Source organism: Arachis duranensis, chromosome 7 (assembly GCF_000817695.3).
Source record: "Arachis duranensis cultivar V14167 chromosome 7, aradu.V14167.gnm2.J7QH, whole genome shotgun sequence".
Classification (NCBI taxonomy): domain Eukaryota; kingdom Viridiplantae; phylum Streptophyta; class Magnoliopsida; order Fabales; family Fabaceae; genus Arachis; species Arachis duranensis.
Genome location: NC_029778.3, coordinates 2419592 through 2437528, shown reverse-complemented (window position 1 = coordinate 2437528; position 17937 = coordinate 2419592). Strand labels below are relative to the sequence as shown.

General features: G+C 33.1%; 4 protein-coding genes across 7 annotated transcripts; 3 read left to right on the top strand and 1 right to left on the bottom strand.

The window, feature by feature from the left end:
- Positions 1-1404: 1404 nt before the first annotated feature.
- Positions 1405-3560, bottom strand: LOC107496334 (protein transport protein SEC13 homolog B). The gene is made up of 2 exons (XM_016117562.3): positions 3441-3560; positions 1405-2672 (listed from the first exon to the last, which is right to left on the bottom strand). Exon 2 carries the CDS (start codon positions 2666-2668, stop codon positions 1763-1765), a length of 906 nt encoding a protein of 301 aa, XP_015973048.1. The 5' UTR covers positions 2669-2672; positions 3441-3560; the 3' UTR covers positions 1405-1762.
- Positions 3561-4627: 1067 nt separating this feature from the next.
- LOC107496335 (EH domain-containing protein 1) lies at positions 4628-8951 on the top strand. Of its 3 annotated transcripts, none has more exons than XM_052252112.1 (16): positions 4628-5116; positions 5250-5329; positions 5555-5623; positions 5725-5755; positions 5889-5944; positions 6038-6074; positions 6166-6245; positions 6429-6542; positions 6704-6806; positions 6929-6978; positions 7251-7379; positions 7462-7713; positions 7810-7889; positions 8144-8270; positions 8420-8563; positions 8639-8951. In XM_052252112.1, the coding sequence occupies exons 1-16, from the start codon at positions 5032-5034 to the stop codon at positions 8822-8824; spliced, it is 1623 nt and encodes a 540-aa protein (XP_052108072.1). In that variant the 5' UTR covers positions 4628-5031; the 3' UTR covers positions 8825-8951. The 3 variants fall into 3 exon arrangements, with proteins under 3 accessions (XP_052108072.1, XP_015973049.1, XP_015973050.1); XM_016117563.3 differs by having other exon boundaries at positions 4629-5116; positions 5698-5755; positions 8639-8950; XM_016117564.3 differs by having other exon boundaries at positions 4630-5116; positions 5698-5755; positions 6181-6245; positions 8639-8950.
- Positions 8952-10067: 1116 nt separating this feature from the next.
- LOC107496310 (uncharacterized protein At4g26485-like) lies at positions 10068-10896 on the top strand. Its single transcript, XM_016117538.3, has 3 exons — positions 10068-10209; positions 10315-10513; positions 10596-10896. Exons 1-3 carry the CDS (start codon positions 10068-10070, stop codon positions 10894-10896), a joined length of 642 nt encoding a protein of 213 aa, XP_015973024.3.
- Positions 10897-13943: 3047 nt separating this feature from the next.
- LOC107496336 (EH domain-containing protein 1) lies at positions 13944-17446 on the top strand. Of its 2 annotated transcripts, none has more exons than XM_052252113.1 (10): positions 13944-14203; positions 14490-14603; positions 14755-14845; positions 14958-15007; positions 15270-15398; positions 15482-15733; positions 15837-15916; positions 16550-16676; positions 16829-16972; positions 17055-17446. In XM_052252113.1, the coding sequence occupies exons 1-10, from the start codon at positions 14060-14062 to the stop codon at positions 17238-17240; spliced, it is 1317 nt and encodes a 438-aa protein (XP_052108073.1). In that variant the 5' UTR covers positions 13944-14059; the 3' UTR covers positions 17241-17446. The 2 variants fall into 2 exon arrangements, with proteins under 2 accessions (XP_052108073.1, XP_015973051.1); XM_016117565.3 differs by having other exon boundaries at positions 14755-14857; positions 17055-17445.
- Positions 17447-17937: the final 491 nt, after the last annotated feature.

The following is a 17937-nucleotide window of genomic DNA, read 5'->3' as shown; positions in this document are numbered from 1 at the left end:
TAAAAGGAGGACATGATCACATGGTGGATTATGGTTAGAGACTGGAGTAGGTGATCTTATTTTCTTAATAGGAAGTGTATACATTTGGTCCACGTCTTATTAGTTGAGGGTTATTTTTCTTCTTTCTTTCTTTCAAGGTTGAACAACCATCTGTCTCATATGATATCCTCCACTGTTGTATTACCAATTGATTGGGGTAAGGGTAAGTGACAAATTTTAGAATTATGTTTTAAGGTAGGAGTTGATGCCTGTCTTGACATTTGTGGTCCACAAACCGTGATTTTTGTGATATTTTTTTCTCCAAGGTCTTCATTTCCATCTTCTCTTTGGTTTTGCATTTATGTAGTTTTGTCTTTCCAGATCCAGGAAAAGAAGAAAAGAGAGGATTTATTAGTTTATTGGATAATCAGCCTTTTAGACCTTTTAATTCTTGAAAAATTTATGAAATAGTTTTCGAAAGATAAAAAGATACTAGTGATTTTTGAAAGTTGAAAATTTTGACAAATATTATCAATTGTAATTTTCTCATTGTTGATGAGTTCTAGTGTATCAAAGTGACATGTTAATTGTTGATATTATATTGTGTACACTTATAATTAATCCTAAATCATTCACATTTCGTAGAATTTGCCAAATTTTTTTTATGTTCTTTAGAACTATTTTGTCAGAACTAAAATCATTCACATGACAAAATATTTCATAATTTATTTTAATTTTCTTGGACAACTATTTTTCCTTAATGATTTGGCTAAAGTAGTTGTGTAAGATCATAGCCATTTTTTGTTGTCATAAATGGATACTAATAATCGTTTTTTATAATATCACTTCTAATTTGATAAAATCTTATTATAATTAATTTTGTATTGAGAATAATATATATCTTTCAAACAAAAATGAGATTAAGAGTAACATCTCCCAAACAAAAATGACAATATCTATCTCCAAGAGTAACAATATCCATTCCCAATTTTGTAACATTTCAACCCTTAAGTTTATTTCTTTCGTGCATAGGAAATTACTACTATCTTTTATAATTGAAACCAAAAGCATTTCAAAACTTTTTTTAATGTTGCAGATGTCCTCCTAGTGGACTTAGCATTATCTGGGTTACAATTTAAACCATAATTTATCTGCCACCTTGTGGTGGACATGTCGTTTTTCCTTTACATATATTTATTTCTTTTTGTCCATTTCTCTTTAAGACAATAAATAAAATCTGAGTAACTGAGGACCTTGCTAAACTTGTAGAGTTGTAGTACCAAAATAAAAAAAAAAAACAAAAATAGAAAACAAAACACTACTTAATGATCACACTCCTTTGTTAAGTTCTTGTGCAGCTCACAGGTCACAGCCTCCAGCACCAGAAGAATTTAAAAAGAAAACTATTTTGTTTTGTAATCATACTTTACAGACTAAAATATGTAGAGAACTATCCATTTAATCCATGCTTGTGCAAAATAAAAAAGGATGCACCACAAGTTTATGCAACTCACTTCTAGTGAAATGTCACACATATCCTAGAGACATGACCTTCTAAATTCCAATCCATACATAAACCAGCTTATGCTATTCAACTTCAATCTTACAATCACAGAGTGTTCAGTGGATCACGACATTAAAGGAACTTGCCAAGCACAATTACTCAAACCGTATAATATGGAATGAAATGTGATGTCAACTATATTTAAGAAGTAAGCTCTAAGGACCATAATCCAAAATTAACATGCAAGACCTGGAAAAAAGAATAAAAAAAATTCAGATCCTAAGGTTCAACGGTTGTCACCTGTTGCCACTCACCATCTACAGCTTCCTTCCATAAGGTAACGTTGTTGTTACCATCCGCCACGGCCAATATATTGCCAGTCAAGGACCACGAAACCCTCCAAACGGGGGTCTTGAAATCATTCAAAACTTTTCCTTCCCACTGATCCCCCTCCTTGGCCACGGTCCATATGATCACTCTACCATCTTGCGACGCACTGGCAATGGTGGACTTAGGGAGTCCCAAGTTGGGTGCCCAAGCAACATCCCGAACCCAATCCGTATGCATCTTAAGAGCAGGGAAGCAGTCCAACTTCCATTGCCCGTCGCTGAGCTTCCACACCTTCACAGTATTGTCACAGCCACCCGAGCATAGCTTGTGCACGGGATCTAGAAGGCCAGAACCAACCAGAGCACCAGGCGCTGTTGAGGGAGCCCAAGACACCGAAGTTACGCCAACAGGGTGAGCCTGATCTATCCTTGAAGTGTCCCACCCACCATCTGGTCTGGCAGTGAACACCGAGATATTCCCATCTGATGAACCACAAGCCAGGCGAAGACCCAACTCATGAGGTGCCCAAGCAATTGAATTAACAGAAGACTTATGATCATCGAAGACATGAGCTTGAGTCCATTCATTTTGATTACCCTCCTTCCACAATATTACACGCCCATCATAGGAACAAGAAGCGAGTAGAGAACCAAATTTCGGGTGAGCCCACACAACCTGCCAAACAGGTCCTTGGTGACCAGCCAAGGTAGCTAGATGCTGAGAGGCATTGTTGGACACCCCGATAATCTTAATGGTGTGATCAGATGAGGCTGTAGCCAGCCTCTTACCATAGTAATCCATTGCAACATCATGGACCGTGTCTTGATGACCCGTTTCAACCTTTTGAGAAGGCATAGTTCTGCCATCAACACATACATACCAAACTCACCATTTAGCAAGCTTATTTTGAGAAATAATTTTTGCATTTTTCTAAAACTCCATAAATCAAACATGGCGAACAGTCGACAACAGAATCGTCATATAGCGAAAAACCATTGACATCCAAACAGTTTTGATTTTGGTAAATGACAGTATAAAAGAGTCATGTACAATTATCAAATCATAAATTTGTACATATCAGCAAAAATATCTGACTCTCTTATCCCGCGTCACTAAAATCTTCCATATAGTAGCATGTGATAAATGGCAGTATAGCGCATCTAAAAGTAATCTCAATCTAATGAAAACAAAATGTGCCAAAACAAGGTAGCATCTACTGAAAGAACAACTTATAATCTACAATAACAATTTAAAAAAAGAGAGGAAACAATTCCCAAAACCCTATGTTCCAATAGCGGCGTTAAAACATAAACCCTAGGGCAGAATCCCAGCATAAAAGTCTTAGTAGCTCAAAACCCATCCCATATATTTGCTTGATTGTTAAAGATTATTGTGATACCTGATAAAATCCTCTTATTGAAACTAAAATTTGGTTCGATACTTGAGATTGCCATAACCATAACCAAATGATATATAATAGAAGAAAGACAACGAATAGAAGCAAACGGAAAATTGAAAATGAAAGAATTAAAAAACTGGTCCCTTAAAAAGTGGGAGAAGACGGGAATGCAAAGATCTAAATATCGAACAACAAAATTGAAGAGATCGAGAGAGAGAAAGAGAGTACCTTGTGATTTGTGAAGTAGAAATCAGCTGAAGAAGAGCGTAAGAGTTTGGATCTAAGATCTATCCACACAACGCAGAACACAAATATTTGGAAGAAGAAAAAATAACTTTTTTATTTCATTTTATTTTTTTGGACTTGGAACTTTTTTATTTTTTTAATTATATATAACTTTTGGTCATTTAGTGTTTTTGTTTTTTGAGGAACAAAATCTGTTCATATTTTTTTGGGCTTGCTTCTTTCATGTAGTTTTACTTGGCCTGTTATAAGCCCATTCTATAAGCCCAATAATCCCAAAATCTGACCAAACAAAAACAAAATTGTATTCTATAATCTATATATTTTTATACGTTTCAATTATAAACAAAATCATGCACTATGTCACATGGTGTTAATTTTTGCGTGGGATCTTTTAATTTTTTGTAGCTCTAATTTCGTGACAGTAATGCAACATTTTGGCAATCAAATTTGAATATGTTCCTTTTTTCATCAAAGAAGATGAGGTTTCATTTTTGTTTTTTATTACATGTAATTAGACTTTACCCCTTTTTCTTTAGATTTTTGTTTTCATTTGAAGTTTCAGCTCTTATATTCTCGATGTCATATTTGACTGAGATGGTTTTTTTTATTTAATTAAATATAATGGATAATTTGTGTTTTGGTGGCATATTTAGGTCTAGCAATTTTTATAATTTTTGTTTTTAGATGGCGGCTGAGTTAATTATTTATCTTTAATGATAATATTCAAAAAAATTTAATTACCTAATTATCATCTTTTTGAACACTCTTTTTTTTTTTGAGTCAAAATTAAAACTCAACTATATATAAAAAAAGATTTTACACTTTTTAATTATGTGAGAAGCTGGATCGGAACTCATGTATACAATATATAATAATAACAGGACTAATAATATAATTAATTTAAATTGGTCTAATAATTAATTTATTAATTATTTTAACAAATATCTAGTATTCGAATTTTACCTGTTGACTAATAATAATAATAATTAAAACAATACCATCTAATCATCTATTTATTGGCTATAATTTTTGCTTTGCAAATGTATCATTTTAATATTTTATAGATAAACGTAATCACGTCATAATCAATAAAGATAAATGTAATCACGTTATTAGTTCTGATACTTGCAATAGAGAATTATAAAGCATGTATCCTCAAATAGTCAAAAATAAATAATATAGCGAACTTAGAAGATAAAACAAAGCAAGAGGTGGCACAAACTGCCATTAACGTTAAGCTTGCTTAAGCTTCAAGGAGTAGTTAAAGTAATAAGAAAAAACCTTGCCCCTTAATGTTTGGCGCCATCACATAACTTCACATGAAATAAATAAATAAATAAAATAAAATAAAATAAAAGGGTTCGTTAAAGCAGCAAAATAGTGCTTCACCTCCAACTCGGGTTTCCACTCCCAAAACGACGACGCTGGTGGAGTTCATCGTCGTCGTTTACTGAACACAGTCACGTTTTCTAGTTTCCACTTTGCCGAACGTAAGTATAAACTATAAAGAGTAGTAAACGACACGAGATCTTAACCGTCGCGTTTCCAAAGGCGTTCCAAACGCAGCGAATCGATGGAATTCGACCCGATCCCAATCGGTTCCTGCTCCAAAGAGAACCAGATCATCTACCAGCAGTGGTTCAATTACGCCGATTCAGGTACGCAGAGTTTTCAATTATTTTAGTTTATTTAATTTTTATCTTTTGGTGTTGCTGATTGTGGTGTGATGTGATGTTCGTGTTCAAAAATCGATGAATTTATACTGTGCTTTTTTTTTTTTTCTATTTTCAGATGGCGATGGCCGCATTACGGGGAGTGATGCCACCAAGTTTTTCGCCATGTCCAATTTGTCTCGTCAGGATCTTAAGCAGGTTTTGTATTTTTTGTTTTTCATTGCAATTATTGATTCTAATGATAGTGGTTAGTTTCAGCTTTATATTTGATTAGTTTTGAACTCTCTAGCTTCTGATTATATAGATGCTAGCTGGCTATGAATGGTTGAGTGGTTTGTAGGAGTTGTGCTTAGCTGATATGTATCACAGTTCAAGTTTTAACTGAATTGTTTATTTGTGTGCTCAAATTTGCCAAAATTGAAGGTGTGGGCTATTGCGGATTCGAAGCGACAAGGATATCTTGGTTTTGCAGAGTTCATCATTGCTATGCAGGTGAATTCATGTTATTTTTTAGTTGGAATGTTATGTTGAACTCTTTCTGAGTGCTTACGTTTTTTGAAATGTAGCTAATTTCTTTGGCACAATCTGGCCAACCAATAACACAAGATCTTCTTTCTAGTGATGGTGAGTTTTTGTACTTCTAGATTTGTTTGCCGTTGTTTAGTTTGAATATATATATTTTTTAGTAGTTGAAGACTTCATGATGGCAATTCTTGTTGCTGTTGGCATATGTTGATTGTGAACTTCTGTTTTTCAGTTGAGCTGAAAAACTTGAAACCTCCCACAATGGATGGTTTGGATGTATTAATGGCTGTAAGTATTTTCTAACTTTTAGTATTATTGTGGTGATTGATATCTGAATGTTTATTTAGGGAAAGTGCTTACTATTTGGTTTTGTTTATCCAGAAGAAAAGGCATAAAGAAAAAGAAGTTGATTCAAATGGTAATTTATTCCCACTATTACTGAATATGGGCATTTGTATTCCTTTGGTTTCTATATTCCTTCTTTCGTCTTGAAAATCCAGTTTCAGTAGTTAGCAATAATGCAGGTAATTCTCCATTGCAGCCATCACCATCTTCAAGTAGTTGGTTCTCTTCTAAGTCAACAAAAAAGGTAAAAATTTTGTTACTGTTTCATATGGAATATTCATTTCATTTTTCAACTATTGACAGGCATTTCTATAGTTTCTTTTTACTTTTGGTTTTGCTGCTTCTTTGCTATTTTCAGTTCTTATATATTGTCAATACATTCTTACTTGTTATTAATTCCCCCCTTCCTCCAAATACATGCCTACAGGTTTCACTTTCCTCCGTGACCTCAATAATTGATGGCTTGAAGAAACTCTACATCCAGAAGTTGAGGCCATTAGAAGCTACTTATCGTTTTAATGATTTTGTATCCCCATTACTGGTCAGTAATTTAGTGTTTTTGTACTTTGAAAGATTCGTGTCAACTTTTAGTTATTCGCTTAAATACATTTTTTAGTTTGTGTTCTTTTTCTATTAATGTTAGTGTTTTTTAAGTAATACAAAATTGCTAATTTATTGACTGGAAATTTTTTTCACACTCAGACAAATAGTGACTTTGAAGCAAAGCCAATGGTTATGCTTTTGGGTCAATACTCAACTGGTAAAACAACATTTATCAAACATCTACTTAAAAGTAGTTATCCAGGCAAGTGATTCTCTGCTTTGAGGGTTTGTGTGTCCTCGATATGTATGGAATTGCTCATGATATCTGTTTCAAAAATTTATTAATAATGTTTCTACGTTTCTCTTGTTTTTTCCTGACTGCAGGAGCCCATATTGGACCAGAGCCTACAACTGATCGGTTTGTTGTTGTCATGGTACGAGCCAAATTGTCCAATTATTCTGTTACCATCAAGATTTTCTTAGTTTGAATTAACTAATCAATTTGATTTTACCAACAAGATTCAACTTATCTGAGTGCAATGCTTTACAGTGTACTTTGTACTTTGTATCGTAGAATAACTGCCAAGTTTCTGATTATTTGAATCATTGTTGTTTGTGAACATCTAATAATGTAACTATCTTGAAGTAATTGGGAAATAAATTACTACCGCTTTAATTTTAACTAGCAAATAGTACTATTGTACAGTCTGGACCTGACGAGAGAAGCATTCCTGGAAATACTGTTGCTGTCCAAGCAGACATGCCATTTAGTGGTCTTACAAGTTTTGGCACCGCATTTTTGTCAAAATTTGAGTGCTCTCAAATGCCTCATCCGGTAAGGTGCTCTAGAACCATTGAAAATGTTTAAGAGATCTTCCCTTGGTAGTTGGACTTACCCTTTTTGCAATCATCCAAAGCTACTGGACCACATTACATTTGTGGACAGTCCTGGAGTTTTATCCGGAGAAAAGCAACGAACACAACGGGCATATGATTTTACAGGTGTAACATCTTGGTTTGCTGCCAAATGTGATTTGATACTCCTCCTGTTTGATCCTCACAAGCTTGATATTAGTGATGAATTCAAGCGTGTGATCTCATCCTTGCGCGGGCATGATGACAAAATTCGAGTAGTTTTGAACAAGGCAGACCAAGTTGATACACAACAAGTAAGAGCATGTATAGTTAAACTGCCATCTGTTTACTCATTAAATCGACCCAACAAGTTAAGGGGAAACCTAACCACTATTTGCGCTTATTTGCAGCTAATGAGAGTTTATGGAGCATTGATGTGGTCACTTGGGAAGGTGCTGAATACACCTGAAGTCATGCGTGTGTATATCGGGTTGGTTACTCTATACGTGTATCTCTAAACAATTGCCATAACTTAAGTGTTTCACTTGTTGAGATAGAGACACTTTGTTTCTACAATCACATGGTTTTGGCTATGTTTGTTCTATTGGAGGAAGACTTGTTTACCTTTCATTCTTTTTCCACCTTTTATCATGTACTATGCAATTTAGACTTGATCACCGAGTTATTTTTCTTGATCATGAGATTGCCATGTGCTGTTTGTGCTTAATTACTTTATTCTGTCAGCTCCTTCAACGATAAACCCATAAATGATGCTGTCAGTGGTCCAATCGGTAAGGAACTCTTTGAAAAAGAACAAGAGGACCTTCTTTCAGACCTAAAAGATATACCAAAGAAGGCCTGTGATCGAAGAGTGAGTTCATCCATCTAACTTTGCTTTTCTTTATTATATTTTAGTATTTAACCAATGTTTTGTCAATTGCTGCTACTCTGCTAGGTGTGTTTTGTTTGTTGAAGTTGCTGCTCCGTATAAATAATAAGATATTGTTTGTGTTTATGTAGATCAACGAATTTGTAAAACGGGCACGAGCTGCCAAGATACATGCTTACATTATCAGTCATCTTAAAAGGGAGATGCCTGCTATGATGGGCAAAGCTAAAGCTCAGCAAAAGCTTATTGATAATCTGGCTGCAGCATTTGGAAAGGTAGGATTTCTGCATAGACTTTTATAACAATGGTAATGTGCATCAGCACATAAGTGACTGTAAAATTTGAAACAGGTACAAAGGGAGTTTCATCTACCTCCTGGAGACTTCCCAGATGTTGAACATTTCAGAGAGACTCTAAGTGGTTATAATTTTGATAAGTTTGAGAAATTGAAACCAAAAATGATACAGGCAGTAGATGACATGTTAGGTTATGACATTCCAAACCTCTTGAAAAATTTTAGGAATCCGTATGATTAGTTTTAAGAGCAACTGAGCCTGTTAAATAATCAGTAGTTTATTGGAGTTTAGGCATTTGTAGCAGACTCTGAATACCATGTATCATGCCATTTTTTATGTAGTGTGCCTTTTTTTTTCCGTAAACTTTTTACTGTATTTTTTATCGTTTTGTTTTCGTGAATAAGTTAAAAAAGTTGAAGAAAAAAAGCTGTCAATGCGACAGTTTTATTTTTTCATTTATATTTGTTGAATTTTTATTGTGAGGTATGGACTATAGAGAATAGCTGAGACTTCAAAACTAAGTTTTATCTATACACGAAGAATAAGGACTAGGAGCTTTTTTTTTTTCCGAAAAAATTAACCATGGTAACTTTCATTTCCTATACTCATTATTTCTAACTATGGACGTTAAAATAAAGCAAATAACTGCATTTAATCACGATAACAGGATAAGATACGTTCTGGAAATATGTCACAAAAGACAGGGATACAAAAATTAATGTTTTTGTATTTTGATTAGTGATATTTTAAACATAAAAAAAATTATAAAACTTTAATTTACTATCATTTTTTTCATATAAAAATTTTAAGAAGAAAAATATAATAAAAAATTGATAGAAAAAATGAAAAAAAAATTGTGTTTCTTGTTAATATCTACACACTAATTCAATATTTTTTAACATAAAATTTATGTTTATATCTTTATTTGCTAAATATGATTTTATATTTCAATGTATTTGTCTCGGCGCCTTTAAATAAATGTTTGGCATAATAAATTTAAGGTTTTAATTTTTCTGGGGAATAGGTGAGCAACAAAAAAAAATTATAATTTCACTGGCGAGCGATGTAACGAGTATCTGAAAGGAAATGGATCATCTTCATTTTTATGTCTATTGTAGAAAATGAACCTTTAATTTTATAAGTGAGACTAAAAAATATATAAGAGAGAGAAAGTAATGAAGGGTGGAATTAAACACCGAATACCATTCGATTTTTTTTCTACCGGAAAGAATCCACTCCCATCTGAAAGGCTCAATTGTGATTTGTGCAATGCCATGAATGAGAATAACATATCTTATCCACAGACAAACTCAGCAATTAAGCAATTGCCTCTCGGAAAATGAAGCTGTAAACACCTAATTAAACTTTCTCGGAAAATGGATGAGTAAGCTAATCAATGTGGACTATATATATACTAGTATCAGTATTTGCACAACTAGTTACAATGTAGTTTATGGTATCATTCGAATGCATGAGTAGTAAAATGAAAGTAAAAAGAATTAAGCACTATAAGAGTTGTCATCAGATACTTCTTGTCGGAGAGGGGGACTTCTCATTTGCACTTAGTTTGGCAACGGCATTTGGTTCAGCTTCAAACATTGTTGCCACTTCCCTTGACTCCAAAGGTACAAAAACTAAGCTTTTGTTAGCATATTCATTCATCAATTCCATACTATGTTGGTTGATTCCTGATGTTTTTGTATTCGTTCCAACTCTTTTTCTTTAATTAGAGTCACTAGTGAGAAAATACTCTAGAGCTTCAACAAACTTGGATGAGTTGAAGAATCTTGGGTGTACTCTTGTGCATGAAGTAGATGGCCACATAATGAACCATCACCCACTTTTAGAGAACAAGTTATTTGACCGAATAGTCTTCAATTTTCCCCATGCTGGATTTCATGGAAGAGAGCATGAGTGGCTGCAAATTATGTAAGTTAGTTTAACAAGAAATAAAACATTTCATGAGGGTGCTTGATTATTGAGCTAACAGAGTGTACTACTTTTATTTCAGGCTTCACCAGCAGGTTGTAAGAGGGTTCTTGAAGAGTGCTAGGAAGATGTTAAAGGAAGGTGGAGAAATTCATGTTACACACAAGACAGCACACCCTTTTTGTAACTGGGAAATAGTGAAGCTAGCAAAGGAAGCTGAGTTGTCATTGGTAGAAGAAGTACCTTTTGGAAGATTTGATTATCCAGGTTACATTAACAAGAGAGGTCATGGAGATAGATGCGACCAAAGCTTTCCTGTTGGTCAATGCAGCACCTTCAAATTCTCCAAATCACACTTTATTCCGTCTGTCTGTCAAAAATAAAAAATAAAATGTTCTTTTTCGAACACACTTGAACACACTTAAAAACCATCATGTGGCAGTTTGTTCGGTTGTACATGTTTTTTTAAAATAGGTAGTATAGTATTTTGTTTTGTTTTGTGAAAATACCTAGTACATGTTTTGTTTTGTGAAAGGAAAATACTTCCTGGTAGAGAGTATTTTGTTTTGAGACATTATTGTACATGGTTGACGATATTATTAGCTACAATGATATAGTAATTAGAATTTTAATTTCACTCTTAAAATGTGTTGTTGTTACGATTTTAAGTAAGTTAACTAATTTTATAAGATTTTTACTTCGATTTAATTTACTCATATGAATACTATACTTCCATCCAAACATGTGAATGGATTCATCTTCTCATTGCAGGTGAAATCTATCTCAAATAATCTTCAAATCTTGCATGTGTGCGAGCAATAAACACATGGTTTTTTTTTTTCACAGTTTTTATTAGACACATGAATTTTAAAATAGTAATTGAAAATATTTAATTAAAAAAAAGCAGAAATTATAAACTTAGCTATAAATATTTAACCCTTTTTTTTAATATTATTTTTTGTCTTTTAAGATAATTTCAAGATATATTTTTATTTTTTATTTTATAACTAGTCATGAGACATTTTTTTTGTCTCATAACATTAGGAGATATTTTTTAATTTTGTCTCTTACGCAACAGAAATAGAATAAAAGAGAAAGAGAGAATCACATTCAGTATTCTGATTTAGTTGTTAAGTGAAATGTAGCCTATATCTAGTATCTATCACAATAGTGACGAAATTTTACTATAACCATCAGATTATATACACCAATTCTTTCCTAAAACTACCAATTTAAACTGCAAAGTGCTAACCCAACTTATACGGGAATTCTCACAGGATTATGAAACACAACATACAGATGTACAAAGTAATTTTGAGACATTTATGACTTTTTCTTTAATTTTACTCACGGTTTTTTCTCTCACTAGCTTTTTCTTATAACCTCACCTGTTTGTCTTTTTCAGCATGAGACACAAACAAACAAAATGAAACTCATTGAAGGAGAAGAACTCGATTAGCTTAGGATAGAACTTTGTGTTTTCTCTCCTTGTCTTAACTCTTGACCGTTCATCCTTATTATAAAAGGGAAAGCTTCCAAGGTTGAAACCGGTTCAACCAAGCCACTAACTTCTTCTCCATCACATAGCCGATTCGGACAGAAAAGAGAAAGTAGGAAAACCAAAGCTGAAATCAAAATGCATGTACTTCTCTCAACCCTTCTCATCAAGCTTCTTCAATCTAAGCCTTTCATCTTGACTTTAGCCTCAAGAATGAATTTCAACTCTTGATGATTCTCTGATCCATAACAGCTCTAACCTTTTTATATTTGCTTCTTCCTCTTCGTAGCTCCAGTAACTATTTTCTCTCTTGGATGAACAAAAATAGAACTGAGCTTTAGTCACAAAGATATTCTTCTCTGATCTAGACAGATCCTTTTTACATTTGGCATGAAAATTTTGAAACTTCTTCTTGAAATCTTGCCTTTAATAGCAAAGATCTAGCCACACTATTTTTCGGATCTTCTTTTTGCAAAGGTCATCATCAACCTAGCCTTTTTTTTCTTTATAGCTTCACTGTTTTTTTCTTTGATAACTTGCTTCTATATGACCGAAAACAAAAAGAGAGGAGAGCGAAAAGAGAAAACAATAAAACTTTTGGTGGAAACTTTAAAGAAAATTAAACTCAATTTAATTCCTAGTTCCAATTACCAAAATGTAGAGTAATATATAGAACTTGTGGTTACTTGGGAAAATGTGTCACTTTAACTAAGGGAGTAATTAATTGAATTGAATTTTGAATTCCAGTAATCAAGACATGAAAACTTTCCAATATAAGACCCATAGATTTGAGATCACCCTATGGGCTTTAGGAAGCTTTTGGTTTCTTTCTTTAATTCATCATGGATTTTGATAGATTTGGACTTATTTTAGATTTCTTTTTTTTTTATCATTCAGCCACATAATTTGATTAATTTTACCCAAAACTTGAATTTATTTAATGATCAAATTGAACTTGTTTAACTTTTGATCCAATATGAAATTAAATTGCTTGCTTGCATATTTAACCAAAATCATTAAACAACTAATTAAAAATAATTAAATAAACTTTTAATAATATTTTTAATTTCCTAATTTATATTTTAATAGAGGTCTACTATACATACAAATCTTTTTGGCTTACAAGTTTTACAAGTTAGCACAAACCCAACAAAACACACGCATTACATTAACACATTCAAGAGTAAATAAACACACGTTATTCAACCACTTCCTGTTTCCAAAGCATGCTACTCACCATGCATTATGAACGACTCTTCTTCTTCCATGAAAACGAATTTCTTGCCAAATTTGAAGAAATACATCCAAAAGATTACAGAAATACATCCAAACGGTTACAGGAATTCACCAAAACGATTATAGAAATACACCCAAAGGATTATAAAATACACCTAAAGGATTACAAAATTATACACAAATGATTTAAGAAATACACCCAAAATTCGTTGAAGTACACCTTATGCATAATTCAGAACTCTTTCTCTTTCTCCTCCTCATCTTCTGTTACTTCTTCAAAAACGATTTCAGTGCTTGATGTCAAAAAATAATGGAAATCGAAAATAACGAAGAAAGAAAATAGAGAGAAAAGTACGTAAATAAAGAAGGAAAAAAAGAAGTAAGAAATGAAAGAAAAGAAGAAGAAGAAGAGGAAGAAGAACAGCAAAAAGAAAAAGAAGGTCCAGTAAAAACGTGCAGTAACGGTTCGAAGCACGTTAATACAAATGACTTGTAAAGACTTGTATAAAAAAACGCTTGTACGTGAAGAATATTCCAAAAAGAATATTGTTTGATGATCACTTCAATTAAATATAAGTTTTTGAAACTCAACATGCTTCCTTAAACGCATTTTTTAACATTAGTTTTTTTGTTCAACCTAAAATTGTTATAATCAGTTGAAAACGATGTCAACATTTTCCCTCACTTTTTCTGTGTTTCTGAGGTGAATACTTCAATGGATAACAAATATTCAATGCAGCAACATTGATCTCCGTTACAAAGAATATTCTCCCTTCTTCTTCTTTTTCTTATTCTTCTTCGCCATCGCAGCAATGTTCGTGTACATGGTTTTATCCCGCCACGTGTCAAAAACCATTTCTCGAAGCTCAACGCTTCTCTCTGCTTCGCTGAGGTCCCAACACTTATCCACCTTCTCCGATCACTTCCAATCCCTACTTCCCCAATCGCAGAGCGAGGTAATAGTTCCACTTCCATCATAAATATTCGATTTTTCTGCCCCTTTTGCGTTGTAGGGTTTTAGCCGTTAGCTGAAAATTTGACGACTTTTAACGAAATTTAACATCTTTAGTATGTTTTGGTTTCGTATGCCTAATATTTTTAGGCAGGACTATTACTAATCTTTGTTTGCTCCTTTTAGACTAACAAATTTTGCATTTTTTGTCATGTATTTTTTCTAATCTAATATGTTTTTTTATATTAATATTGTTACATGAATTGATTCCCATAATCTACATTGTACAGGTCTCACCTTCCTCTGTGACCTCAATAATTGATGGCTTGAAGAAACTCTACATCCAGAAGTTGAAGCCATTAGAAGTTACATATCGTTTTAATGATTTTGTATTCCCATTATTGGTCAGTAAGTTCCTCTATTTTTTGTCCTTTGAAAAATTGACTTCCCAATCTAGATTCACTGTCAACTTTAGCTGCTCACTGTATTCATTTTTTTTATGTTTGTCTTTTTTCTATGCACAATTTATTGACTGGAAATTTTTACACACACTAGACAAATAGTGATTTTGAAGCCAAGCCAATGGTTATGCTTTTGGGTCAATACTCAACTGGTAAAACAACATTTATCAAACATCTCCTTAAAAGTAACTATCCAGGCAGGTGGTTCTCCGTTTTTTGTGTTCTTGTATACATATAAGATTGCTAATCTCTCTTATGGAAATTTATTTGATAGCGTTTGGTTTCCCATTATTGCAGGAGCCCATATTGGACCTGAGCCTACAACTGATCGGTTTGTTGCTATCATGGTATGTGCCAAACTTCCCATGACTGTATTGACATCAAGATTTTCTTTGTTTCAAATTAGTAATCAATTTGATTTCTAGTTACTAACAAGATTCAACTTATCCGTATAAGGTGCAAAACTTTATATTGGAGTTAGTACTTTGTACTCTAGAATTGGTGCCGAGTTTTAATGATTTGAATTATTGGTATCTGTGATACATCCAATAATCTACCTATTTCGTAGTAAATAGGAAAAAGCTTACTAATGCATAAATTTTAAGACAGTCTGGGCCTGACGAGAGAACCATTCCTGGAAATACTGTTGCTGTCCAAGCAGACATGCCATTTAGTGGTCTTACAAGTTTTGGCACGGCATTTTTGTCAAAATTTGAGTGTGCTCAGATGCCTCATCCGGTAGGTTGCGCTAGAGCCATTGAAGCAGTTTATCAGATTTTCCTATGGTATTTGGACTTACTCTTTTATGCAAACATCCAAAGCTACTAGACCAGATTACACTTGTGGATAGTCCTGGAGTTCTATCCGGAGAAAAGCAACGAACACAACGCTCATATGATTTTACCGGTGTAACATCTTGGTTTGCTGCCAAATGTGATTTGATACTTCTCCTGTTTGATCCTCACAAACTTGATATTAGTGATGAGTTCAAGCGGGTGATCTCATCCTTACGCGGGCATGATGACAAAGTTCGAGTCGTTTTGAACAAGGCAGACCAAGTTGATACTCAACAAGTAAGAGCATGTATAGTTAAACTGCCATTTGTTTATTTATTAAATATACTGCAACATGGTAAATGGTAAGTGCAACCTAACCTATTTTTGGTCTTATTTGCAGTTAATGAGGGTTTATGGAGCATTAATGTGGTCACTTGGGAAGGTGCTGAATACACCTGAAGTCACACGTGTGTATATTGGGTAGGTCACTTTATAAATGTATTTCTAAATTCTAATCAACTGTCATCACTTAAGTGTTTTCTTTCACTTGCAGAGTTAGAGAGACACTTTATTTCTGAAACTATATGGTTCTGGCTATGTTTGTTTTATTTGAAGAAAACTTGTTTATTTTCAATTTTTTTTACACCTTTTGTCTTTTGTATCATGTACTATACAATTTAGAAATGATATAACCGAGTTCTTTTCCTTGATCATTAGATTGCCATCTGCTGTTTTGTGCTTAAACATTTTATTCTGTCAGATCCTTCATTGATAAGCCTGTAAATGATGCTGTCGGTGGTCCAATTGGTAGGGAGCTCTTTGAAAACTCTCAGGGATAGTTTTGACATAGATAAAAAGCGTTGGGGACAAAATTGAATGAATCGGAAATGTTAGGGATAAAATTGAATGAAATTAAACGTTAGGGACAAAAAGTATATTATATGCTTTCTAAAATTATATGGTTTTGGCTACGCTTTTTTTATTGGAAGCAAACTTGTTTATTTTCATTTTTTCCATCTTTTTTTTGGTATCATGTGCTATACAATTTACTCTTGTTCCTTGATCATTAGTTTGCCATGTGCTGTTTTGTGCTGAAATACTTTATTCTGTCAGCTCCTTCATCGATAAGCCTGTAAATGATGCTGCCGGTGGTCCAATCGGTAGGGAACTCTTTGAGAAAGAACAAGATGACCTTCTTTCAGACCTAAAAGATATACCAAAGATGGCCTGTGATCGAAGAGTGAGTTCCGTGTTATTATTTTGTTTATCTTATATTTTTCCATTAAAATCAGACCACTCATATGTTCATGCATAATTATATTCCCCAAATTGCTAGTTGTGTTCTAATCAATAACAATAACAACTTTGTTTATGTGTATTGACTAATTGTAGATCAATGAATTTGTAAAACGGGCACGAGCTGCCAAGATACATGCTTGCATTATCAGTCATCTTAAAAATGAGATGCCGGTTTTGATGGGCAAAGCTAAAGCTCAGGAAAGGCTTATTGATAATTTGGCTTCAGAATTTGTAAAGGTAGGAATTCAGCATGTAATCTGATGTGTTTCACATGCATTTCACACACAAACTCATATATGACTTTAAACTTTGAAAACAGGTACAAAGAGAATTCCATCTACCTCCTGGAGACTTCCCAGACATTGAGCATTTCAGAGAGATATTGAGTGGTTTCAATATTGACAATTTTGAGAGATTGAAACCAAAAATGATACAAGCAGTAGATGATATGTTAGCTTATGACATTCCTAACCTCTTGAAGAATTTTAAGAGTACCTATGATTAGTTTAAGAGCAATTTTGCCAGTTAAATAGTTTTTGCATTGATTGGAGTTTAAGATATCTGCAGCATATTGTAGATGTTATCAGATATCTTTATTTTGTATTTTCTATTCTTTTTTGGGGATTTAGACTTTGTTCTGTATTATTAATCATTTTTGTAATAGCCAATAAGTTCCAAGTCAGAAAATAATGTAAGAGTTGATAACCTTCATTGTAGTCCTCTAAGAAATCATTGATTTAATCACTTAAAGCTTGGTTGGTTCTGTCTTAAATTTCTTAAAAGCACTTCTTCAAAGTTTGATCACTGAAGTCAAACAATTACCACTTGTGCTATGTCTCATAATTTTTTATTTTTTTTCTTCCAAACGTATTTTTCAATCCAATAAGGCAATGATTAATTCGTTGCGTATTTGAATTTAATTTAAAAGTCTGTTATTAGTCAAATAATTGCTGCATATATAAAAGGATTGAAATTCTTGATATTCTTGATACTAGTTTAGGAAAACAAGTGAATTAACTACTTAATTAACTTAAATTGATTTATGTCTCATAGTTAATTTTACATTTTCTCTAAAGTTTGTATTATCACAAATTCAGCAAAAAATTGTTTTTTATTTAAAATTAATGTTTTTTTGTTTTTTACGATATTTTTTAATTCAATATCTTAAAGATAAATTCATTGTGAATATGAACTTCTTTTAA